Source organism: Aspergillus undulatus (assembly GCF_047715775.1).
Source record: "Aspergillus undulatus strain CBS 261.88 unplaced genomic scaffold BDV17scaffold_22, whole genome shotgun sequence".
In the NCBI taxonomy this organism is placed as follows: domain Eukaryota; kingdom Fungi; phylum Ascomycota; class Eurotiomycetes; order Eurotiales; family Aspergillaceae; genus Aspergillus; species Aspergillus undulatus.
In genome coordinates this window covers 184447-202275 of record NW_027396626.1, presented here as the reverse complement: position 1 = coordinate 202275, position 17829 = coordinate 184447, and the positions used below count along the sequence as shown (strand labels likewise).

Below are 17829 nucleotides of genomic sequence, written 5' to 3'. Positions count from 1 at the left end.
TCGCTACTTTTAGTAGCTTCACTCGCACTGGCTGCGGGCTCTTTTTGCTTTTCTTTCTTATTCTCCGCAACGAGATATTCTATCGAATGTTCCACGAGTCTTGTGGCGGATAAATTCGCGCAACCTGCACCTCGCTAGACCGTCACGATTATTGTTTCTACAGCAGCTGCTTTTTTGATCCTGGTTTCTCGAGAACAGAATTGCTACGTTTATGGCTCTCGGCTTTCAAGTGCACGCCAGTATAACAGCGATCACAAACGCCGGGTCGAGGGGCGTTCGCGTTAGCGATATGGATATCGATGAAGATCCGGGGGAAAGGGCGATTGAACCCCCAAAAGAGTTCAGCGTATCTGTCAAAGAGCTGCCGAAATCTGAAAGCACCTCGACTGTTGGCCGCCGCAAACGATTATTGATCTCGACGGACAGCGAGTTTGTCGACAATGTCCTCCCGTCCTTGGTGCAACATCCAGGGATTGAGGTCAGATTCATCACAGACGAGCCATTTGCTCTTCTTTCAGGTACAAGCAAGGTTCCCCATTACATGGATACGGTGGATAGCAAAACCTTTGAGAAGGAGATTGGAGCTCGGAGATGGCTGAAGGCGAAAGCTGCAGAGCTTTGTGACTGGGCTGACCTGCTTCTCGTCGCTCCGGTCGATGCAGGAACTCTTGGTTCCATGTTATCGGGCCTCACGCACACACTGACGTTAGCGTTGTTGCGGGGCTGGATGTCTACAAAACCTGTCCTTCTAATACCGGGGATGACAGTTTCAGAATGGGAACACCCACTAACTGAGAGGCAACTACAAGAGACTCGTCGGTTTTGGCCATGGATTGAGACAGTCCCTCCAGTTCTGTGGAAGTATAATGCTCCCGAGGAGCTTGTTCAACTGCCTTGGACGGGCTTGAAAGAGCTCCACGAAATGATTGAGAAAACCCTTTCGCTATCACTATCACAAGACACAGCAGTCCCGGATAAGCCATCGGAACCTGTTGCGCCACAAGTCGATCCTGTTTTAGAAAAGACTATATCCGCAAATGTCGCACCACTACCCTCTCAAGCCCCGGTACTCAGGCCTGGAATAGCCGAGAAGAAGGGCATGCCCTCATTACCCCTAGAATTATGGCTGAATATCTTCGAAGATCATCTCAATGATTGGGAAATTGCCAAAGCAGTGGGCATCCCAACGAAACTCACGGTTCCCAAGGAATGGCAAAGCCATCTATTAAAGATGTCAGCACCAGCTTCTTTGGAATACACCATCCTCCGTGGCTCATTTGCTGCCATCAAGAAACGCATCGACAGCTTGCCCCGTTGGAAACCCTTATCTGACCTAGCCTGCCATCTGATCTTCAAATTCTCACGAACCGATATCCTCTCCCATCTCACCGAAAACCACCTCGACCTTCTTTGGACGACTTCCCGCCTGACCAACATACCATATCGCGCATCAGCCATCTACGGAAACCCTAAGATTCTCACATGGTGGCGAGATGCCCCAGCACTCCCTAACAAAGAATACATCGCCGACGCAATGGACGGCGCATCCCGCGCTGGCTTCGTCGACGTCCTAGAATGGTGGCGAACATCAGGCCTCGAACTCCGGTATACCGAGCGAGCCCTCGAATCCGCCAGTGCCGAAGGCCGCGTCACCGTCCTGGACTGGTGGAAAAGGTCCGCTGCATCCGCAACCCGCGCCAACCCCTTACCTCTCAAAGTCGGCAAATCGGTTCTCCTCGCTGCCCAGTCAGGCCGGACTGCTTCGCTCGCCTGGTGGGACGCCTCAGGGATTCCGTATACACATGCCGAGACCGTTGCCCGGATCGCAAGCACTCATGGCCACGTGCACGTGCTTGACTTCTGGTATAAGCTGAAAGGCGCGAAGATGATCTTCGACTGCCAGGTGCTCGTTGGGCCGACGAAGAACGGACACGATAACGTTCTTGAGTGGTGGCGGCGAAGCGGGCTCCGCGTGGAATTCAAGACCTGCGATATTGAAGAGGCTCTTGAGGATGCGGACCCGGTATCTGGTGCTGAGGAGCGCGTTCGACGGTGGTGGGCTCGCAATGGGCTGAATCTTGGCGTGGGGACGAGTGAGTGGATGAAGACGAAGGTGCTGTGATGTAAAGCTCTTTGTTCTTTTCCGTCCTGTTTCCTGGTCTGGGCAGGTTTCTCTTCTGGAGATTACGATATGAGATGATTGGCTATATTTATAATACCCACCTTTGTCGGCGTTATATACTATATATTACATTTTGCTGGCGCTCTGCGGAATTGGAGTCTAGAATCCCGTCTTGTTTCTGGCGCTCCGTATATATGAGACCACATTGAGTCAGATTGAACATATTGCATCATAACATTCCAATCGTGAATAGAGAGAACTAAGCTTACCCCGAGAGCAAGCAACTGCCCGAGTCCAGAATCCACACTCCCTCTCTCACCCTCCTCACAAACTAATACCTCCATATCCCCTTTTCCCCAAACCCCAACTTCAAGCGACTCGCACAAACCCAATCCAATCCAATCAATCCCCGGTCCCAACCTCCAAATCCAATTGCACCCCATTCCCAATACTATAATCGGCAAGTGTAATGAAGTCCTTAAACGGCCGTTCCCCTTGGCGCTTGAGCAGAATCTCATGCGGCTCTCGCCCGATATGCGCCGCGACGAGTGCCTTGAAGTTCCCCACCGTGTCGGACGGTAAGCAGGGAATCGCGGCTTTCGTGCCGAGTCGGTCGTTCACGTGTACTATTATCATTGCTTCGCCGCTGCTTGGGGGAGGAGCGGGGGCTTTGGGTTTCTTCTCCTTGGGACCTTTTTCGCGTGGTGGACGGTCTCGATCTCGTGAGCCAGCTCGCGGTCGGTCTCTGTCGCGGTTTTGGTCTCGAGCCCGTTCTCTATCGCGGTAGTCACTCCTGTACCGATCATGTCCGCGGTCACGGTCACGGTCTCCTCGGTCACGGTTTCGATCCCGATCCCGATCATACGGTCTCCGCGGTGACCGATTTCGATACCCTCTATCTAGACGAGAATCGCCTTCATTCTGTCCATCATTGTTTGAGCGCTTATCCTTCCAGCGGAATCCGCCGTGGGCTTTGGGGCGGCGAGGCGGCGAGCGTGAGCGGGAGCGGCGCCGCTCGTCCGGGGGGGGGTCGGGCATGCTTGAATAGTACCTGAGGTTAAAGCTTTGACTGTTGACGGCCTAGTCTAGCTGTTTTGGACTTGAAGTTGTTATACTGGGGTCCATAAGGTCATGGTGATGGAATGGGTATTGTTGTTGCTGTGGTGTTGCGGAGAGGTGAGCTCTGCGGGAAGAGTTTCTCGGTGACGCCGTGATGACTAATAGAGAGCTATTTTCCGGATCCGGTTAGCTTGGCTACAACATACAGATCGCTGGGGAGTTAGCTCTACAATCCTTGGATTGATTCTGCTGAATTTCTGGTTGGATCAGTTTGGCATTGCTCGATGGCAGTAGGGCTAGAAAATAAGTAGGATGCAAGATGGTGTCGAGGTTGAAAGTCGGGGTAGAGTTCAAGGGTTGTTCGTTGCCACATTATAGAGAAGCAATGACGGAGAGTTGGGAGAAGCTCGTGTTGATGATCGTGAAATGAGTTCTAGTGTATTATTCGTCCATCGAAGCTTGATGAGTTATCAACGAGTACATTCAGCAGCCGGTGCTTCATCATAAACATGAGAAAGCACTCGAGACGCCTTCTCTCCTGATGCAAAACTGAACTGACAAGCGCGGGGGTATTAAAGGTGACGATGACCGGTTTCATGGCTTAGACTTCTTTCCTAGAAGATTGTCAGACTTGAAACGCGTGCATTGTATAGTGCTCTTACACAGTTCGACCGAAGTTGTCCACCGCGGGCGTTAAGATGGCATTTCTGTCCCCGAAAGGGTTGTTCTCGTCATCATCATCGGGCTCAAATTCCGACTCACTCTCACTAGGAGATGAAGATCTAGGCATGGAAGATGATGGCATTACAACACTCAACGGTCGTGGAGGGCGGGGTGGCTTAGGAGGGTTGATAGCTAACCCAGCAAAGGGTTCACTGACTTCGCGGTCCGGGGTCCAGCCACTCTCGAGAACGTCCTGATCACTGTCACTGTCATAGTCCACGCTCTTGTCCAAGACTTCGAATGCCATGAGTGCGGCAACGAGCTCCTCATTGGCATGAATAAGACTGCCCAGATATTCTTCGCTTTCAACGTGTTGAATGTACCGCAGTATTTGACGCCGCAGTTGTTTACAAGTCTCGAATCTGTTGAGAACCTCTGCGTCCTCACTCACACGGTGCGTTTCTCGGTTCACCCGTTTGAGAGCATTAAGGAGATTTGTGCTGGCAACCGAGGATGAAGCTAGGGTTTGGAGCATCTCCGGCTTCTCTTTCTCGAAGTTGAATGATCTGTTCAAGAGCTTCTTCTCCTTTTTGTCCTTCTTCAATGACTTGCTCGATGAGTGCTTGTGCTTGGGACTGCTAAGCACGGTTGAAGGCCCACTGCCTGCAGAAACAGATACCGTATGCCCTAATGGAGGCTCGTTGGTTTTCTCTGCTTCTCGTAGAACCTTGGCCTTCGCTTGGTTCGCCGGTTGCTTGCGTTTCGGAAGTTGCTTGTATAGACCAGCGATACGTTCCATGCCAGGTGTTGTCTTATATGAGACCGCCCATTGTCCAAACAGTTGCTTGCACTTTTCCTTAACCAGAGGGTCTGAGACCGAATCGGTAGCGGCAATGCGCAATCGCTCGAGCAACATCTCATCGGCAAACTCTCGATGGAAGCGGTCGCCAGCATTCTGGATCAGGAAATCGAGGATCGTTAGGGCTCGTAATTGACGATGGAGGTTTCCGTATTTTCTGTGCGAACGTTAGTCTCTCGGAATCTCTGGCGATGAAGTACAAAACTGACAGCTTCTTGCGCAGAGCACGAGCGGCCTCGGTAGGACCACTTGACTGTATGCGAATCGCCTCGATAAGATCGACAATACCACTCCAATCCTCGACCTCATATTGTTCGCTCGTAAGAACCTCTATTTGTACGGTGACAGCCGAATACGGCTTCTAAAGCGACGTCAGCGAGTCCACCACACAGTCGGGTGGTATAATCCAAGTAGCAGAGACATGTCGGTCCAGTGCGAAATCTCGGCGCATATCTTAGGTACAGATGATAATGCAGGTACTGGATCACCTACCGTCGAATGGAACATAATGGTGTCTCTCCGCTGATCAATAAACTCCGATATTGATTCAGCACGGCGTTCGAAGGCTCTAAAGGACGTAGGAGGCTGATCACAGGTCCATGCAACGGATCGAAGGTTCTTCAGTATGGACAAAACCGATTTGCGCAGGCCGAGTTGAAATATCTGCGGACGTTTTGCCTCGGAGATGATGCCCCTAAGTATCACGACAGGTAACGCTGCGGGAGTTCCACCCTGCGGTTCCGGAGTATATCGCGATCGACCGAGATGGCAAGAGATTGCGTTTGTCTCGAAAAGTTGCGACAAATCGCCGAATAGGGCGAGCAAAATAACGAACGGTTTGCTTATCCGTGGCGAGTCAACCACAGAGTCCAAAGAGAGCAAGAGAGAGAGTGCCTCGTCTGCCTCCCACGTCTGCCTCCCACGTCATGGCGTGTGACCGACGAAGTGCCCCTCGCTCCATGCCCAAACCGGCTTAGTGCGGGGATGGTATACTCAGCTTTTGAGACGTTGATACTCCCGAGGTCGGCCCTCTTCTTCCCTCCAAGACTCAGGTTTGCTAAGCTATCGGGGGTTTCGAATAACAGACAAAGTGCGTCTACTGCTTCATATTGTCGCCTGCTGCTGTTACCCCCACGTGGGCTTCAATGCGTCTTTGGTCTTCAGGAAAGGAAGATCGCTCCTCCACCCACCAGCCCCGTTTCTCATTCTTCTCCCGCCTCGTACTCTGCTCCACCTTGGTGCTGGGGGTTGGCGTACTCTTGAAATCTCGTCCTCGTTTCACCTTTAACTCAATCATCCCACCTCAGCTCACCTTTTCACAGTCATTTTCTCAAACTGCAAACATGTCCTTCGAACGCGAACGCTACATCGCCGAGCTCGCCGTCCAGCGCGCGACTATCCTTACGCAGAAGGTGTTCAACGAGAAGGCCAAGGGCACCGTGTCCAAAGATGACAAGTCGCCTGTTACAATTGGCGACTTCGGAGCTCAAGCCCTCATCATCCAAGCGATCCGCAAGAACTTTCCCGAAGATGAGATTGTCGCCGAAGAAGAAGCCAGTACTCTCCGCGAAGATAAGGCTTTGAGCGCCGAGATCTGGAGATTGGTCAAGGACATCAAGCTGGAGGATGAGCAAGCCAACCAGATCCTGGGTGGCCGTCTTTCAAGTGAAGAGGCTATGCTAGATATCATCGATGAAGGAAAAAGCGCCGGTGGCCCCAAGGGCCGTATATGGGCTCTGGACCCTATCGACGGTACCAAGGGATTCCTCCGCGGTGGTCAGTACGCAGTCTGTCTCGGCCTGCTGGTCGACGGCGATGTCAAGGTGGGAGCCATTGGTTGCCCTAACCTCCCTGTCGACGATGCCGCTACCATCTCATCTTCGATTGGTGTCGACCAGAAAAGCGGTGCGGGCAACGGAGTGCTCTTCTCGGCTATCAAGGGCGTCGGCTCGATCAGCAGGACCCTGACGAGCGGTGCTCTTGCTGAGAGCAAGCCCATCTCCATGCGCCCTGTTCCTGACATCTCTCAGGCCGTTTTCTGTGAAGGAGTGGAGGCTGGTCACTCTGCTCAGGGTGACAATGCCGCCGTCGCCCAACTTTTGGGAATTACCAAACCTAGCGTGCGATTGGATTCGCAAGCCAAGTACTGCTCCATTGCCCGAGGAGCAGGTGACATCTATCTCCGTCTACCTGTCAAGAAGGACTACCAGGAGAAGATCTGGGATCACGCTGCTGGTGACCTCATCGTTCGCGAAGCCGGTGGACAGGTGACTGATATCTATGGACAGTCGCTGGACTTCAGCAAGGGCAGGACTCTAGCTGCCAACAAAGGAGTTGTCGCCGCTCCCAAAGCCATCCAGGATGAAGTTATCAGTGCCGTCAAGAAGGTACTGAAGCTCTGAAGCGATGCACATATAATGATGATCGAAATGTCTTCGGTATACATAGAATAAACTCCTAAAAGTACATGGAATAGCAACCTTCGCCAACACCAAAAGGCGCTTGGATATAAATATACAGACACCATAACCGACATTTCTCTCCCAACATGTAGATTACCGAATCTTCTTCGCCTTGAGTTTGATTGTCTCGCCGTTGACGAAGATACCTTTGCCCTTGTAAGGCTCAGGCCTCCGCCATTCCCGGATCTCCGCCGCGAATTGTGTCACGACTTGCTTGTCGTTGCCCTCTAGAAGGATACGAGTGGGCTGAGGTGTGCTCGCCTTGACGCCCTTCGGAATGCCCAGCTCAATTGGGTGTGAGTATCCAGCCTTGAGCGAGACAAACTGCTGACCGGGGTACTCGGCCTCAACGGTAGACGCCGTCGACTCGATGGTAGCTCTGTAACCGACACCAACCAGACTGAGAATGCAGATGTGACCTTCCGAAACGCCCAATATGGTGTTTTGCAGAAGGGCTCGAGTAGTCCCTAAGCCCGAGCTGTCAGACAAATATTCGTTTCACTTGGTGATAGCATGGAGGAAGAACGTACCCCACATGGCACGCTGGTGCGCAACTGTACTGTCTTCAATCGATAATGACGCTTTCCGGAGATTCTCATCATGTGCAACATTGAGGAATGGTGGGATGTTCAGCGTTTGTTGACCTGCCACGCAACAATCATGTTAGTTAGACCTGCTTCCCCGGAGAACCGACACGGGAAGTAACCACCTAATGGTCCATTGACTTCAATAGCAGTTTTCGGTTGGTTCTGAGACGCTCCCCGGGCTGTTGTCTGGGGCAAATCGATGAATTTCAGGGAGACTTCCGGGGGGATTGAGATTGGAGCGGCGCCGACTCGCGATTGAGCCCGGGGCGTGGTCGAGAAACATTGTGTCGGTTGGGCGCGGGAAAATTGGGCGAGGGAAACTCGTGTTCCCTTAGAGAGAGGGACTCGCGCAAGCTGCTTGAGGCAGCTTTGTGGTAAGAAAGTCGTCATGCTGCTGGGTGTTGGGTTCTTCTGTTGGAGACAACTTTTGATCTCCGATGTGGTCGGAATTTGTCCACCAAACCGCCGTTCCTGGTCCCAACACGGTTAGCGCGGTTATGACACGTGACTGTGTTCTGTATAGACTCAGAGAGCGACGACGTCTCGAGCAAGTGAGTTGCCTAGAGTCGATATTTCGTAATATCCATACGCTTCATAGGAAAATATGGAGATATTAGTCTATATAGTCCCGTCCAAATGTTAGCGGAGTCTGTTAATAGAGTTCTTGCAAGGTTTCGTTTTCCTTCTACTCGTTATGTCTCTGAAGCTGTAGCTCCAGTCTCTCACTTAGGCACTTCCATCACCACCATCCGAGAGTTTCATTTTCTCCCTTCTTCACCATCTCCTTTCACTAAATTCATCAACTTCTACATCTATCGCTTCGACATTACATCCACTACCTAGTTGCCTTCTCCATTCACTCCAATTATCATTATTGTGCCCGTATTTGACGCGTTCTATAGTCCTATATCTGGCTGACGGTGAACATGACGGGTCTTTTCCGTCTCACATTGGCCTCCTATGCTTTTCTCTTATATACCTCCCTTTTCCAGATTGTTGGTGGTACAGCTACTGCAATGAATGGTAAGTTGCGTGAAGTATTAACAGGGATCAATGCCATATGCTAACGATCATCTAGTGGTTCCAGGACATACGCAAAATGGCGGAGATGCTGTCTTAACCTTCTTCAACGCTCGTACTCCCTCTTCAACGGACGAGCTATTCACCAAGGCCCTTGACATACTCGAATCAAACAACTCGTCTTCATCCTGCAACAGACTCGCTGCCGAAAAGCTCGTCACATCATGCGCAACAATCGGACGGAACCCTGGAAACCCCAGCGATGCTGATGCCTACCTTAGTCTGGAGCATACACGATCCGTATACGCAGCGAGGCTGGCAATATGTGAGCTTAGTGGAGCAGGAATAAATATACCCCACGCCTGTCAATCAGTGAACATTTTGCGGCCGCCCAAAAAGGGATACTTCGGCTTTTACACTACGAATACCCTTGCAACTACAGCAACGGAAATCGTATCAAAACAAGAGCTGGAGCCCTGTCTCAAGTCGCTAGAGTCACGGCCTCAGTCATGGACGTCCTATAGCAACAGCAGACAGAATGCAATGGTGATTTGTGAAGCAACGCGGAGCGAAATTGAGAAAGAAGGGATTTTGCAGACCTACAAAGATATAGTTAAGAGCTCAACTAAACTGAGCAGTGGTCTTTTCGAAGCTTTACGAATGGCCGCTGAGGAATCTGGCAAGAATAAGGCCTTCATGCAGTCAACCGAGGTTCTCCGGAGAGAAACCTTGCGGGAAATGGAGAAGTCAATGGCATCTCTAATTGCCAAGGCGTCTCGGGACCTCGAGGCCCGTTATGCTTCCCATATGGAGGCCGTCTCTTCAGCACTAAGCAGCGTCCATACCAGTTTCTCTCATCTCCAGAAGGTAAGCTGAGACCCATGTCCCTTTGCGCCGCGTCCGTCTAACATGGAACTAGGATATCCAAGCATCTTCAAATGAGGCCGAATCACTACGGCATTTGCTTCAATATATTGACGATGAGTTGGTCCTGAGGAGCCAGCAAATCGCATTGACCCAGCAGCAGAATGCCAAGACGCAAAATGAACTTGCTTTGTCTCTCCAGTCTAGACTGCAATCAGTCTCTCGGGGTGATCTGTCCAGGCTAACTCAGGACGTGGGAACCCTCGCGACTTCCCTGGTAAGCTAGCCCCTTGTTCGAAAGCCAACTGTTGCTGACGCCAGCATTAGGAGTGGATCTATGCAAGAATAGGACAGATACACGAGCAAGAAGTAGGCGTTTCTGAGGTTCGTTGTCTCTTCAGTCTTCGTTCAATGATTCTAACAAAAGAAGCGCCTCCGGGGTATAGGAACATCGCTTGAAGAGTTTCAACTGCGAGCCAATACCTTGGATCAAGCTCAACAACGCCAGTACGAGATCACCACCGCCCAGTGGCAGCTACAAGAAGATTTACAAGAGCATATACGAATCTCCCAAGCACTGGTCAATCAAACAATGTCCCAGGCAGCTAACTTACAAACACTGGTTGGTGAGACTGCTGGTAATGTCAAAATGATTACGCAGCACATTCCGGGAACCGATACCTTCTCGACATACTCCAGCTGGATAATTTGTGGCATATGCTGTATCCTCATTAGCATGTTCGCCTTCCTGATCCTATTGTTCGGTATTGGCGTGCGCTACATCACCACGGGGCGCAGATAAGAACGGCTATACCATAACGATTTACCTTGCACCTGATGATATACTTCCGACTAATGATTTGATTTTATACGAACCGGTTCTGTCCATTGCATATGATACCCCCAACATGTTCTACTTGATGCACGCCGCGCGTGTTTGCCATTGACATACTTGATTTTACTGCGACCATTAACCGTGTCTATTTGATCTTTGCTATCAGCAACTGTTTCATGCTTTGAGCAGGTTGTTGACGTCTCCGTCATCGTGAGGACTGCTATGACATATTTATTTAGCGCAGATGTATGATCGCTACTCCGAGGATCTCGAGGTGCCAAAATCTAATGTATCTCATCTTTACAAGAACACTGCTCCTCCAAGCCACCTCTTTCTGATGATCGGCGGCTTGCCAAAGCCTTAGTGCTATGCTACGTATCACGAACGGCTCCGTCCGCGAGGCACGAGGGCGCGGACCGTGAACGGTATTGGAAATCGGCAGAGGAAGTCTGAAAGCCAAGATTGGACCTCGGCCAGTTGTCTCTTTGCAGTCATAGTCCACTTTCCTTGTCGCCTTGGCTGCCCCTGGCATACTCCAGCCTCTCCAAATCTGCTACTAGTCATTGCTATCGAGTATAAGCAGACAAACTACAACAATAACACCGAGCTTAATTATGCTTATTCGGCAGGAAGCAATATTGCCAACTGCCGACCTCCAACAAATCGGCAGCTGCAAGTCCCTGACTCCGTGGGTTCCCTGCCCAGACTGCCGTTAGATTAATGCGGAGTACATATGCGGAGAAACGAGCTGACGATCCCCACACCTCCCATACAGACTTCGCATCATCTCCGGCCCAAGTCGTAAGCGGACTGCCGATCTCCTGTCAGGGTCGGATATTCCGTGTTATCTCCATTTCGACTCTGCGATTTGCAGCACTATTATTGTCTGCTTTCGCGCACGTGCGTCACCGGCTGTGCTTCTTGATCCACTGCTATGACGGTTCAACTTCGGATTTTCCTCGCCTCGGTGTCGAGTTTGGAGGATTGCCGCTGCCGAAGCCTCTATGATGTCTATCGTTCATTGGGTGAGCTTGTCACCGGAGAAGAACTATGATGGTATAAGAAGTGACTATTCCCCTACCAGAAACGCTTCGTCCGGCTTTGCCGTTTCTACGAAACTCTGTGACGATATCCCCTAATCTGTCCCCAGGATGGCCCCTCTCCGGTTCTTGCTGCCTGCACTTACCGTGAGCTCTTCGGTCCTCGCGCTGCCGCAGGACCAGTTCCAGGCCCGATGTGAGAGCTTCAGAAATGAGATTGACATCCCCAATGTCAAGGTGAATGTTGCCAGCTATGTTCCGGGGAACACGAACCTGTCGCTGGCGGACAATGTCCCGACCTGCGATCAATCTCAATTGGTCTCGGCGGATGTTTGCCGTCTTGCCATGGCTGTTGCGACGTCCAATACCAGTGAGATCACACTCGAGGCCTGGTTCCCGCGGGATTACGCTGGGCGTTTCTTGAGCACCGGGAATGGAGGACTAGGTGGATGTGCGTTCAGTTCTCAATCCAGAGAAGCTTTCAACAACTGGAACTGACTGAGATCTTAGGCATTCAGTACTCTGATGTCGATTATGGTGCGAGCCTGGGTTTTGCGACTGTCGGCGCGAATAATGGCCACAATGGAACATCTGGAGAGCCTTTTTATCAGGCGCCGGAAGTGCTAGAAGACTTCGTATACCGCTCGGTTCACACGGGTATCACTGTGGGAAAGCAGCTCACGAAGCAGTTCTATGATGAGGGCTTCGGCAAGTCATACTACCTCGGCTGTTCTACAGGAGGACGACAGGGCATGAAGCTTGCGCAGGACTTTCCAGACGAGATTGACGGTATCGTTGCAGGTGCACCTGCAATCAACTTTGTGGGCCTGCTCTCCTGGAGTGCTCACTTTTACCCGATCACTGGTCCTGTCGGGTCCGCTACATTCCTGACAGTAGACGAATGGAGCCTTGTTCACGATGAGATCCTCCGACAATGCGATGGCCTCGACGGAGCCGAAGATGGAATAATCGAGGACACCGACCTCTGCCACCCAGACGCCACAACCCTCCTCTGCAACTTCGGGTCGGCCGCCAACGCCTCCAGCTGCCTCACAGCCCAACAAGTCAACACAGTCCACGAAGTTTTCTCCCCCTTCCTAAGCAGCAACGGCTCACTCATCTACCCACGCATGCAGCCTGGTTCCGAGAACTTCGCCGCGCCAGTCATGTACAACGGCCAGCCCTTCCAATACAGCAAAGACTGGTGGCGCTATGTCGTCTACAACGACCCAACCTGGAACGCTACAACCTGGACCGTCAAGGACGCCGAGATCGCCCTCCGCCAAAACCCCTACAACATCGCCACCTGGAATGCGGACCTCACTCCGCTCCGCGACGCAGGCGCCAAGCTGCTCACCTACCACGGTCTCCAGGACCAGCTCATCTCCTCGGATAACAGCAAGCTGTACTACCACCGTCTCCTGAAGACTATGGGTATTGAATCGTCTGAGCTAGACGAGTTCTACCGCTTCTTCACGGTTAGCGGGATGGCGCATTGCTCTGGTGGTGATGGTGCCTATGGCATTGGGAACCAGGCCGAGTCGGAGTCTAGTGCGCAGCCTGAGGATAATGTGCTTATGGCTATGGTTCAGTGGGTCGAGGACGGTGTTGCGCCGGAGACTATTCGCGGGGCGAAGTTTGCTGGTGAAGCTGGAGCTGGCTCGGGCGTTGAGTACTACCGTAAACATTGCCGGTACCCACGCACGAATGTGTTCAAGGGGGCTGGTGAATATACCGATGAGGCTTCTTGGGAGTGCGTTTTGCCTTGATGACTAGAGAGCGAGATAAATGTTTATAGTATGAGTGCATGGTTGTAAACATGAAATTGAAGACCTCCAATTCTATATTTTGATGCAGGTAGGAAAGAGGGCGGTTGGGAGATTTGAAGAAGAGCCCAATTCAACCGTGCCAGGCATTATGAGGTAAGGCTTTGGCTGAAATCATCATCAGAAGAGAATATACCTGACATCGTCCGATTGCTGAACACATTCAAGAATCAGGATAAAGTAACCCCGCTCCTGTCAAGCCCCCTCGAGTTTAATGTGACTGACCGCTTTCACCCATTGGCCCCATCGCCCCGCGCCGCCGCGAAGAGCGCGCGGAGGAAGCAGGTAGCCGCGACCGGAGGATATCCCTACCTACAACCAACGGAGAGCAGAGACGGAAAAAAAAAAGAAAATCCAAGAAACTAAAAAACGAACTATATATCATATATACAATGTCAGACATCCCCGGCCTCGACGAATTCGCGCAGACGCGCGGCGCAGACGATTTATTCGACGATGAGATCACCCCTGTCTCCGCGGAGGAACAACAGGTTGTTGTTGAGATCGAACCGCAGGCGCCGTCTCAGCCTGAGCCCCAGCCGGACAATCAGTCGGGGACTGAGACGAAGGTCGAGGAGGCTGTGACGCCAGCTGTGAGTCGTGAGGCTGAATTGACGCCGAGTCAGAGCCCGCCGCGGTCGCGGGGAGGTGAGCGGCGGGGACGCGGTAGGGGCAGAGGTGGGAGGGGTGGAAGGGGAGGGCGCGACTCGGTGTCTAAGCGGTCTGATGGTGCGAAGAATAAGGCTGAGGAGGGGGTCACGGAGTCTGAAGCTCCAGAGGCTGAGGAGAATGGTGCTGAGACGACTGCCCAGAAGACTGAAGAGCTCGGGCAAGAGGATCCATCCGCTGAAGCTCCGAGAGTGCCTGCTGTTCGTGGGGATAGGAGTGCGACAGGGGGAGTGAAGAAGGTATGCCTCCATTTATCTACACCTAAATGGGTCATGGGACAAGAGCAACGCTAACCCTCGCCCAGCCAAAACTTACAGAAGAAGAACTATCCCAACGCATCGCCGCGGCGCGCGAAAACGCAGCAAAAAAGGCAGCCGCCCACGCCCGCGCCGAAGCAGACCAGGCCTCATTCGAGGAGCGCGAAAAAGTCGCGGAGAAGAAACGACGCGAGGAGCGAGCGGCCCGCCGAGTGATGGACAACGAAAGAGAGAAGAACCGACTACGGAAGCTGGAGGCCTTGAACGGCAGAGAATGGGATGCTGAAAAACCTGAAGAACAATTCAATGCTCGCGGGGGAGGGTATCGATGGGGTATGCACGGAGGTGTCTCCGGGTACACCAGGCAGGCCAAAGGTCTGCAAGACTCCCGGTGGGCAGATGAATCGCCGACGCCGGAGAAAGACGACTGCCAACCACAAGAGCGTGGTCGTGGTCGTGGACGTGGTGGGAGAGGTGGGCGCGGACGTGGTGGTCATCGCGCCTCTGGCGAGAAGCCTTCTGATACACCCTCACAGGAGAAGGCTGCACCGCCTACTCCGGCCATCAGCAATGAGACAGAGCTCCCCTCTCTCCCCGGCGGAGAGAAGAAGGAGAAGGAAGCGACTATAAATGATTCCAAACCCAACTCCAGCTTGGACGACGAGTCGAAGCCATATTCACCTATATCGGGCGCGACATGGGCGGATCAAGTTGAAGCCTATCGAGAATAAACCGGACCTTTTTGAAGACTTACTTCTATATACTATATTCTTCCATTCGAATCCTATATGGATACCCCTTGGTTATGTTTACGATTGACGCACTGAATGGTTATGCTTGTCGATTCCCCAAAAAATGGATACAATTTTTTTAACATCTTGGCTCTAAATCAACACTATTGATATCAAATGGATTGGTCTGGTCTCACTTTTGTACTCCGTACAGCAAATCTCGTTATGCCGCGAAACTGGACCGAATGCCAGGCCAGACTCACATATAACTGGATCTTAGGAACGCGCATGTCAGTCTTGGATGTTCCCAGGCAAAACGAGAGTTCCAAAAGGCTTGTTGTTCAAGAACCTCTGTTCACTGAGCTGGAGCATTAAGTACTGATACAATCTCATGGGGCAGCTGTACTGTGTCTTCGACGTGCCGGTCAATTGGCTTTTTCAGGAACCAGATCTACGGCTGCAGCATGATCCAGAGTACGTATTTACGCAGTAGTAGTTCAAGACTTCCGAGGACCTCTAATACAGACAAATACAGCGCTAAACAAAAAGCTGTCCGATGCACAGTGGGCGCAAAGAAAGCCACCTCGCACATTGACGCATGATTGATTCATGCCAGATCTACGAGGATATCGTGGTTGCCGATCTACCCAAGATGAGATGGTGAACATGTGGGCCTCGACTGGGACGTTCACGCCAGCCGTCCTCTACACAGTTCTCTGTAAGTATCTGCACAAAAAAAAAAGCACTTTACTGAATACTGACGTAACATGAGTTATTCGTCGAGTGCTTATTAGTACGGTATGTCTGAAATCCCTGAAGTTGCCTTTTTGACATTCTCTAACGCCATGGCAGACGCACAACTCGCATCTATCCTGATGGAAGACGGAGGTTTTCCTCACGATCCTATCTTCAACACTCTGATACCTCTCGCTCGCGAAGTGGAGCGAGTCATTGTCCAGGATCCTGACCTGGGGATTGACGCGAACTATGACCAATTCATAGTAGATGTTATCCATGCGCGGCACCAGCTCTGACAGCCACTGCTACCATATCTCGATGCTAATGGACGAGTACTGAAAGATACCTATCACATAGGCGTTCTCGATCCATCAAATTATGAGTTCACAATTGCGGGGTTTGCAATCCTTGCTCTTGGCGGATCAGTCGTTGCCCTCCGTATGTTGCCTCCAAGCTCGGATCGGATACTTGAAGACTGATTACTGGCATGACCATTGTAGCAACTGGGATTACACCGGAGCGAATCCTTGATTTTCTTTAGTCAAGCCCCGCCAAGATAAATCTCCACGGTTTGAAGTATCGGGATCAAGCTGCCGCTATTCAAGCACACGCAACCACCAAACAGCTGGCGGACGTTCACACGGCACCCATACCAATCTAAACACCTGCCCTTCGACACTCTGGGATCTGCCCATTCAGACGGACACAAATATTGAAAATCAATCCACTAGGGCTGCCATAGTTTGGTTCTCTTCTGGCTCTACAGGTATATTCAAGGGCATTGTGCACAGCCGGGAATTCTTCCACGGGAACTCCCGCGCACGCGACGACGAAGCACACCTCGTCCACCGCAACGCAAGCTGGGTTCTAGGATCATCATCCATATTCAAGAGCATACCCTCCGGCGCGCGGGCCGAGATAATCGCCTCCGACGCAAACGGCGCGGAGCTCTGGCGAAGACTGAGGGAGCGCCGCGTAACGGACATCAAATCGAGCCCCATGATTTATGAGACAATGGCACGGCATTATCAGACCCATATCTCGGGTCTTCCGGATACTGAAAGACAAGAGAACATAGAGGGTGCGCGATGCGTGGGGTATGCATATCACGGTGGATGCTTGCCTACGCCTTGGGTTGCGATGTTTTGGAAGGAGGAAATAAGGATTCCACTGGACATTGGATATGGAACTACGGAGGCAGGGGTTGCGGCTATGGCTGTTCGACATGATGACAAGGTTGACCACGAGGTTTGTTATTGCCTGCTCACGACCTTCCACGACCTTCAACGACGTTGAAGCTGATTACTTCGTAGCGAAACATGGGCAGATAGCTTTGGCCGAATATACCTCTCAAGCTTTCCGAGGGTGATAAAGGGGAACTGCTGATAGGTGGTGTCAAAAACGTTTCTTGGGTAGAGCTTTGAGCACCTAAAATTTGCCCTAAGGATGGTGACCCTGACGGAACACAGTTACCTGAACATCGGTTTTGCCGGCTACGTCAATAAGAATAGCAGAAAACCGGCGACGTCGTCCACAATATCGGCGAATACTACATTTTCGACGGCCGAGATTCTAACGACTGTACGTCCAGTCCAACCCTATTCTTTTCCCGTCTCCTCCCCTCTCCCTCCCAAGTTCCCAACAAACGCATCAACAGTCGTAAAAACAAACGCCGGGCTCGTCCCCGTTCAACCCCTCGAACAAGCCTTGTCCCAACTCCCGAACGTGGAAACCGCACTCGTTATCCCTGTCCCCGATCAAACCGCCGGGCGCCGAACAGGCGTTATCGGTAATTTCTCAGGAGACACCGACGTGACGCTCCAATCCCTGCGTGATGCTCTGGCTAGTCTTGTTCAGCTACATATGCTTCCGACGGCTTTGCGAATGCTAGGGAAAGAGGTTTCATTGCCGTTGAACCATGCCGGAAAAGCTGTGAAGAGGCAAATCATGGAGAAAGATTTCCCGTTTACTGAGGGTGTTGGGTTGCCGAAGGCTGTGGAAATTTGTGATTAGGGCTGTATAGTAGAGCACCAGACCAGACAGTTATCACCACATGAGTCAAACCAAGTTACCCTCAAAATAACTATAATACCCCGC

The 17829-nt window shown here is 51.8% G+C and overlaps 9 protein-coding genes across 9 annotated transcripts; 6 read left to right on the top strand and 3 right to left on the bottom strand.

The window, feature by feature from the left end:
* The first annotated feature begins 91 nt into the window (after positions 1-91).
* BDV17DRAFT_82462 (uncharacterized protein) lies at positions 92-2323 on the top strand. Its single transcript, XM_073765189.1, has one exon. It carries the CDS (start codon positions 212-214, stop codon positions 2120-2122), a length of 1911 nt encoding a protein of 636 aa, XP_073615887.1. The 5' UTR covers positions 92-211; the 3' UTR covers positions 2123-2323.
* On the bottom strand, positions 2324-3500 carry BDV17DRAFT_82489 (ubiquitin-like protein HUB1). Its single transcript, XM_073765191.1, has one exon. The coding sequence runs from the start codon at positions 3158-3160 to the stop codon at positions 2525-2527; it is 636 nt and encodes a 211-aa protein (XP_073615886.1). The 5' UTR covers positions 3161-3500; the 3' UTR covers positions 2324-2524.
* Positions 3412-5593, bottom strand: BDV17DRAFT_262646 (LSB5 family protein). Its single transcript, XM_073757812.1, has 3 exons — positions 5196-5593; positions 4913-5064; positions 3412-4860 (listed from the first exon to the last, which is right to left on the bottom strand). Exons 1-3 carry the CDS (start codon positions 5208-5210, stop codon positions 3840-3842), a joined length of 1188 nt encoding a protein of 395 aa, XP_073615885.1. The 5' UTR covers positions 5211-5593; the 3' UTR covers positions 3412-3839.
* A 157-nt stretch (positions 5594-5750) lies between these two features.
* On the top strand, positions 5751-7120 carry BDV17DRAFT_262645 (3'(2'),5'-bisphosphate nucleotidase). Its single transcript, XM_073757811.1, has one exon. The coding sequence runs from the start codon at positions 5849-5851 to the stop codon at positions 7103-7105; it is 1257 nt and encodes a 418-aa protein (XP_073615884.1). The 5' UTR covers positions 5751-5848; the 3' UTR covers positions 7106-7120.
* Positions 7121-8164, bottom strand: BDV17DRAFT_262643 (mitochondrial 54S ribosomal protein uL6m). The gene is made up of 3 exons (XM_073757810.1): positions 7875-8164; positions 7696-7809; positions 7121-7632 (listed from the first exon to the last, which is right to left on the bottom strand). Exons 1-3 carry the CDS (start codon positions 8140-8142, stop codon positions 7259-7261), a joined length of 756 nt encoding a protein of 251 aa, XP_073615883.1. The 5' UTR covers positions 8143-8164; the 3' UTR covers positions 7121-7258.
* Positions 8165-8678: 514 nt separating this feature from the next.
* On the top strand, positions 8679-10438 carry BDV17DRAFT_291045 (putative nuclear membrane fusion protein Kar5; the record flags this gene model as incomplete). Its single annotated transcript, XM_073762044.1, has 5 exons — positions 8679-8775; positions 8831-9639; positions 9692-9913; positions 9964-10020; positions 10067-10438. 5 exons carry the CDS (start codon positions 8679-8681, stop codon positions 10436-10438), a joined length of 1557 nt encoding a protein of 518 aa, XP_073615882.1.
* Positions 10439-11773: 1335 nt separating this feature from the next.
* faeB-2 (putative feruloyl esterase) lies at positions 11774-13451 on the top strand. Its single transcript, XM_073757809.1, has one exon. The coding sequence runs from the start codon at positions 11961-11963 to the stop codon at positions 13278-13280; it is 1320 nt and encodes a 439-aa protein (XP_073615881.1). The 5' UTR covers positions 11774-11960; the 3' UTR covers positions 13281-13451.
* A 249-nt stretch (positions 13452-13700) lies between these two features.
* On the top strand, positions 13701-15391 carry BDV17DRAFT_262639 (uncharacterized protein). The gene is made up of 2 exons (XM_073757808.1): positions 13701-14245; positions 14311-15391. The coding sequence occupies exons 1-2, from the start codon at positions 13730-13732 to the stop codon at positions 14992-14994; spliced, it is 1200 nt and encodes a 399-aa protein (XP_073615880.1). The 5' UTR covers positions 13701-13729; the 3' UTR covers positions 14995-15391.
* A 269-nt stretch (positions 15392-15660) lies between these two features.
* Positions 15661-17745, top strand: BDV17DRAFT_291042 (uncharacterized protein; the record flags this gene model as incomplete). The annotated part of the gene is made up of 4 exons (XM_073762043.1): positions 15661-15712; positions 16090-16170; positions 16358-16829; positions 17202-17745. 4 exons carry the CDS (start codon positions 15661-15663, stop codon positions 17743-17745), a joined length of 1149 nt encoding a protein of 382 aa, XP_073615879.1.
* Between the last annotated feature and the right edge of the window lie 84 nt (positions 17746-17829).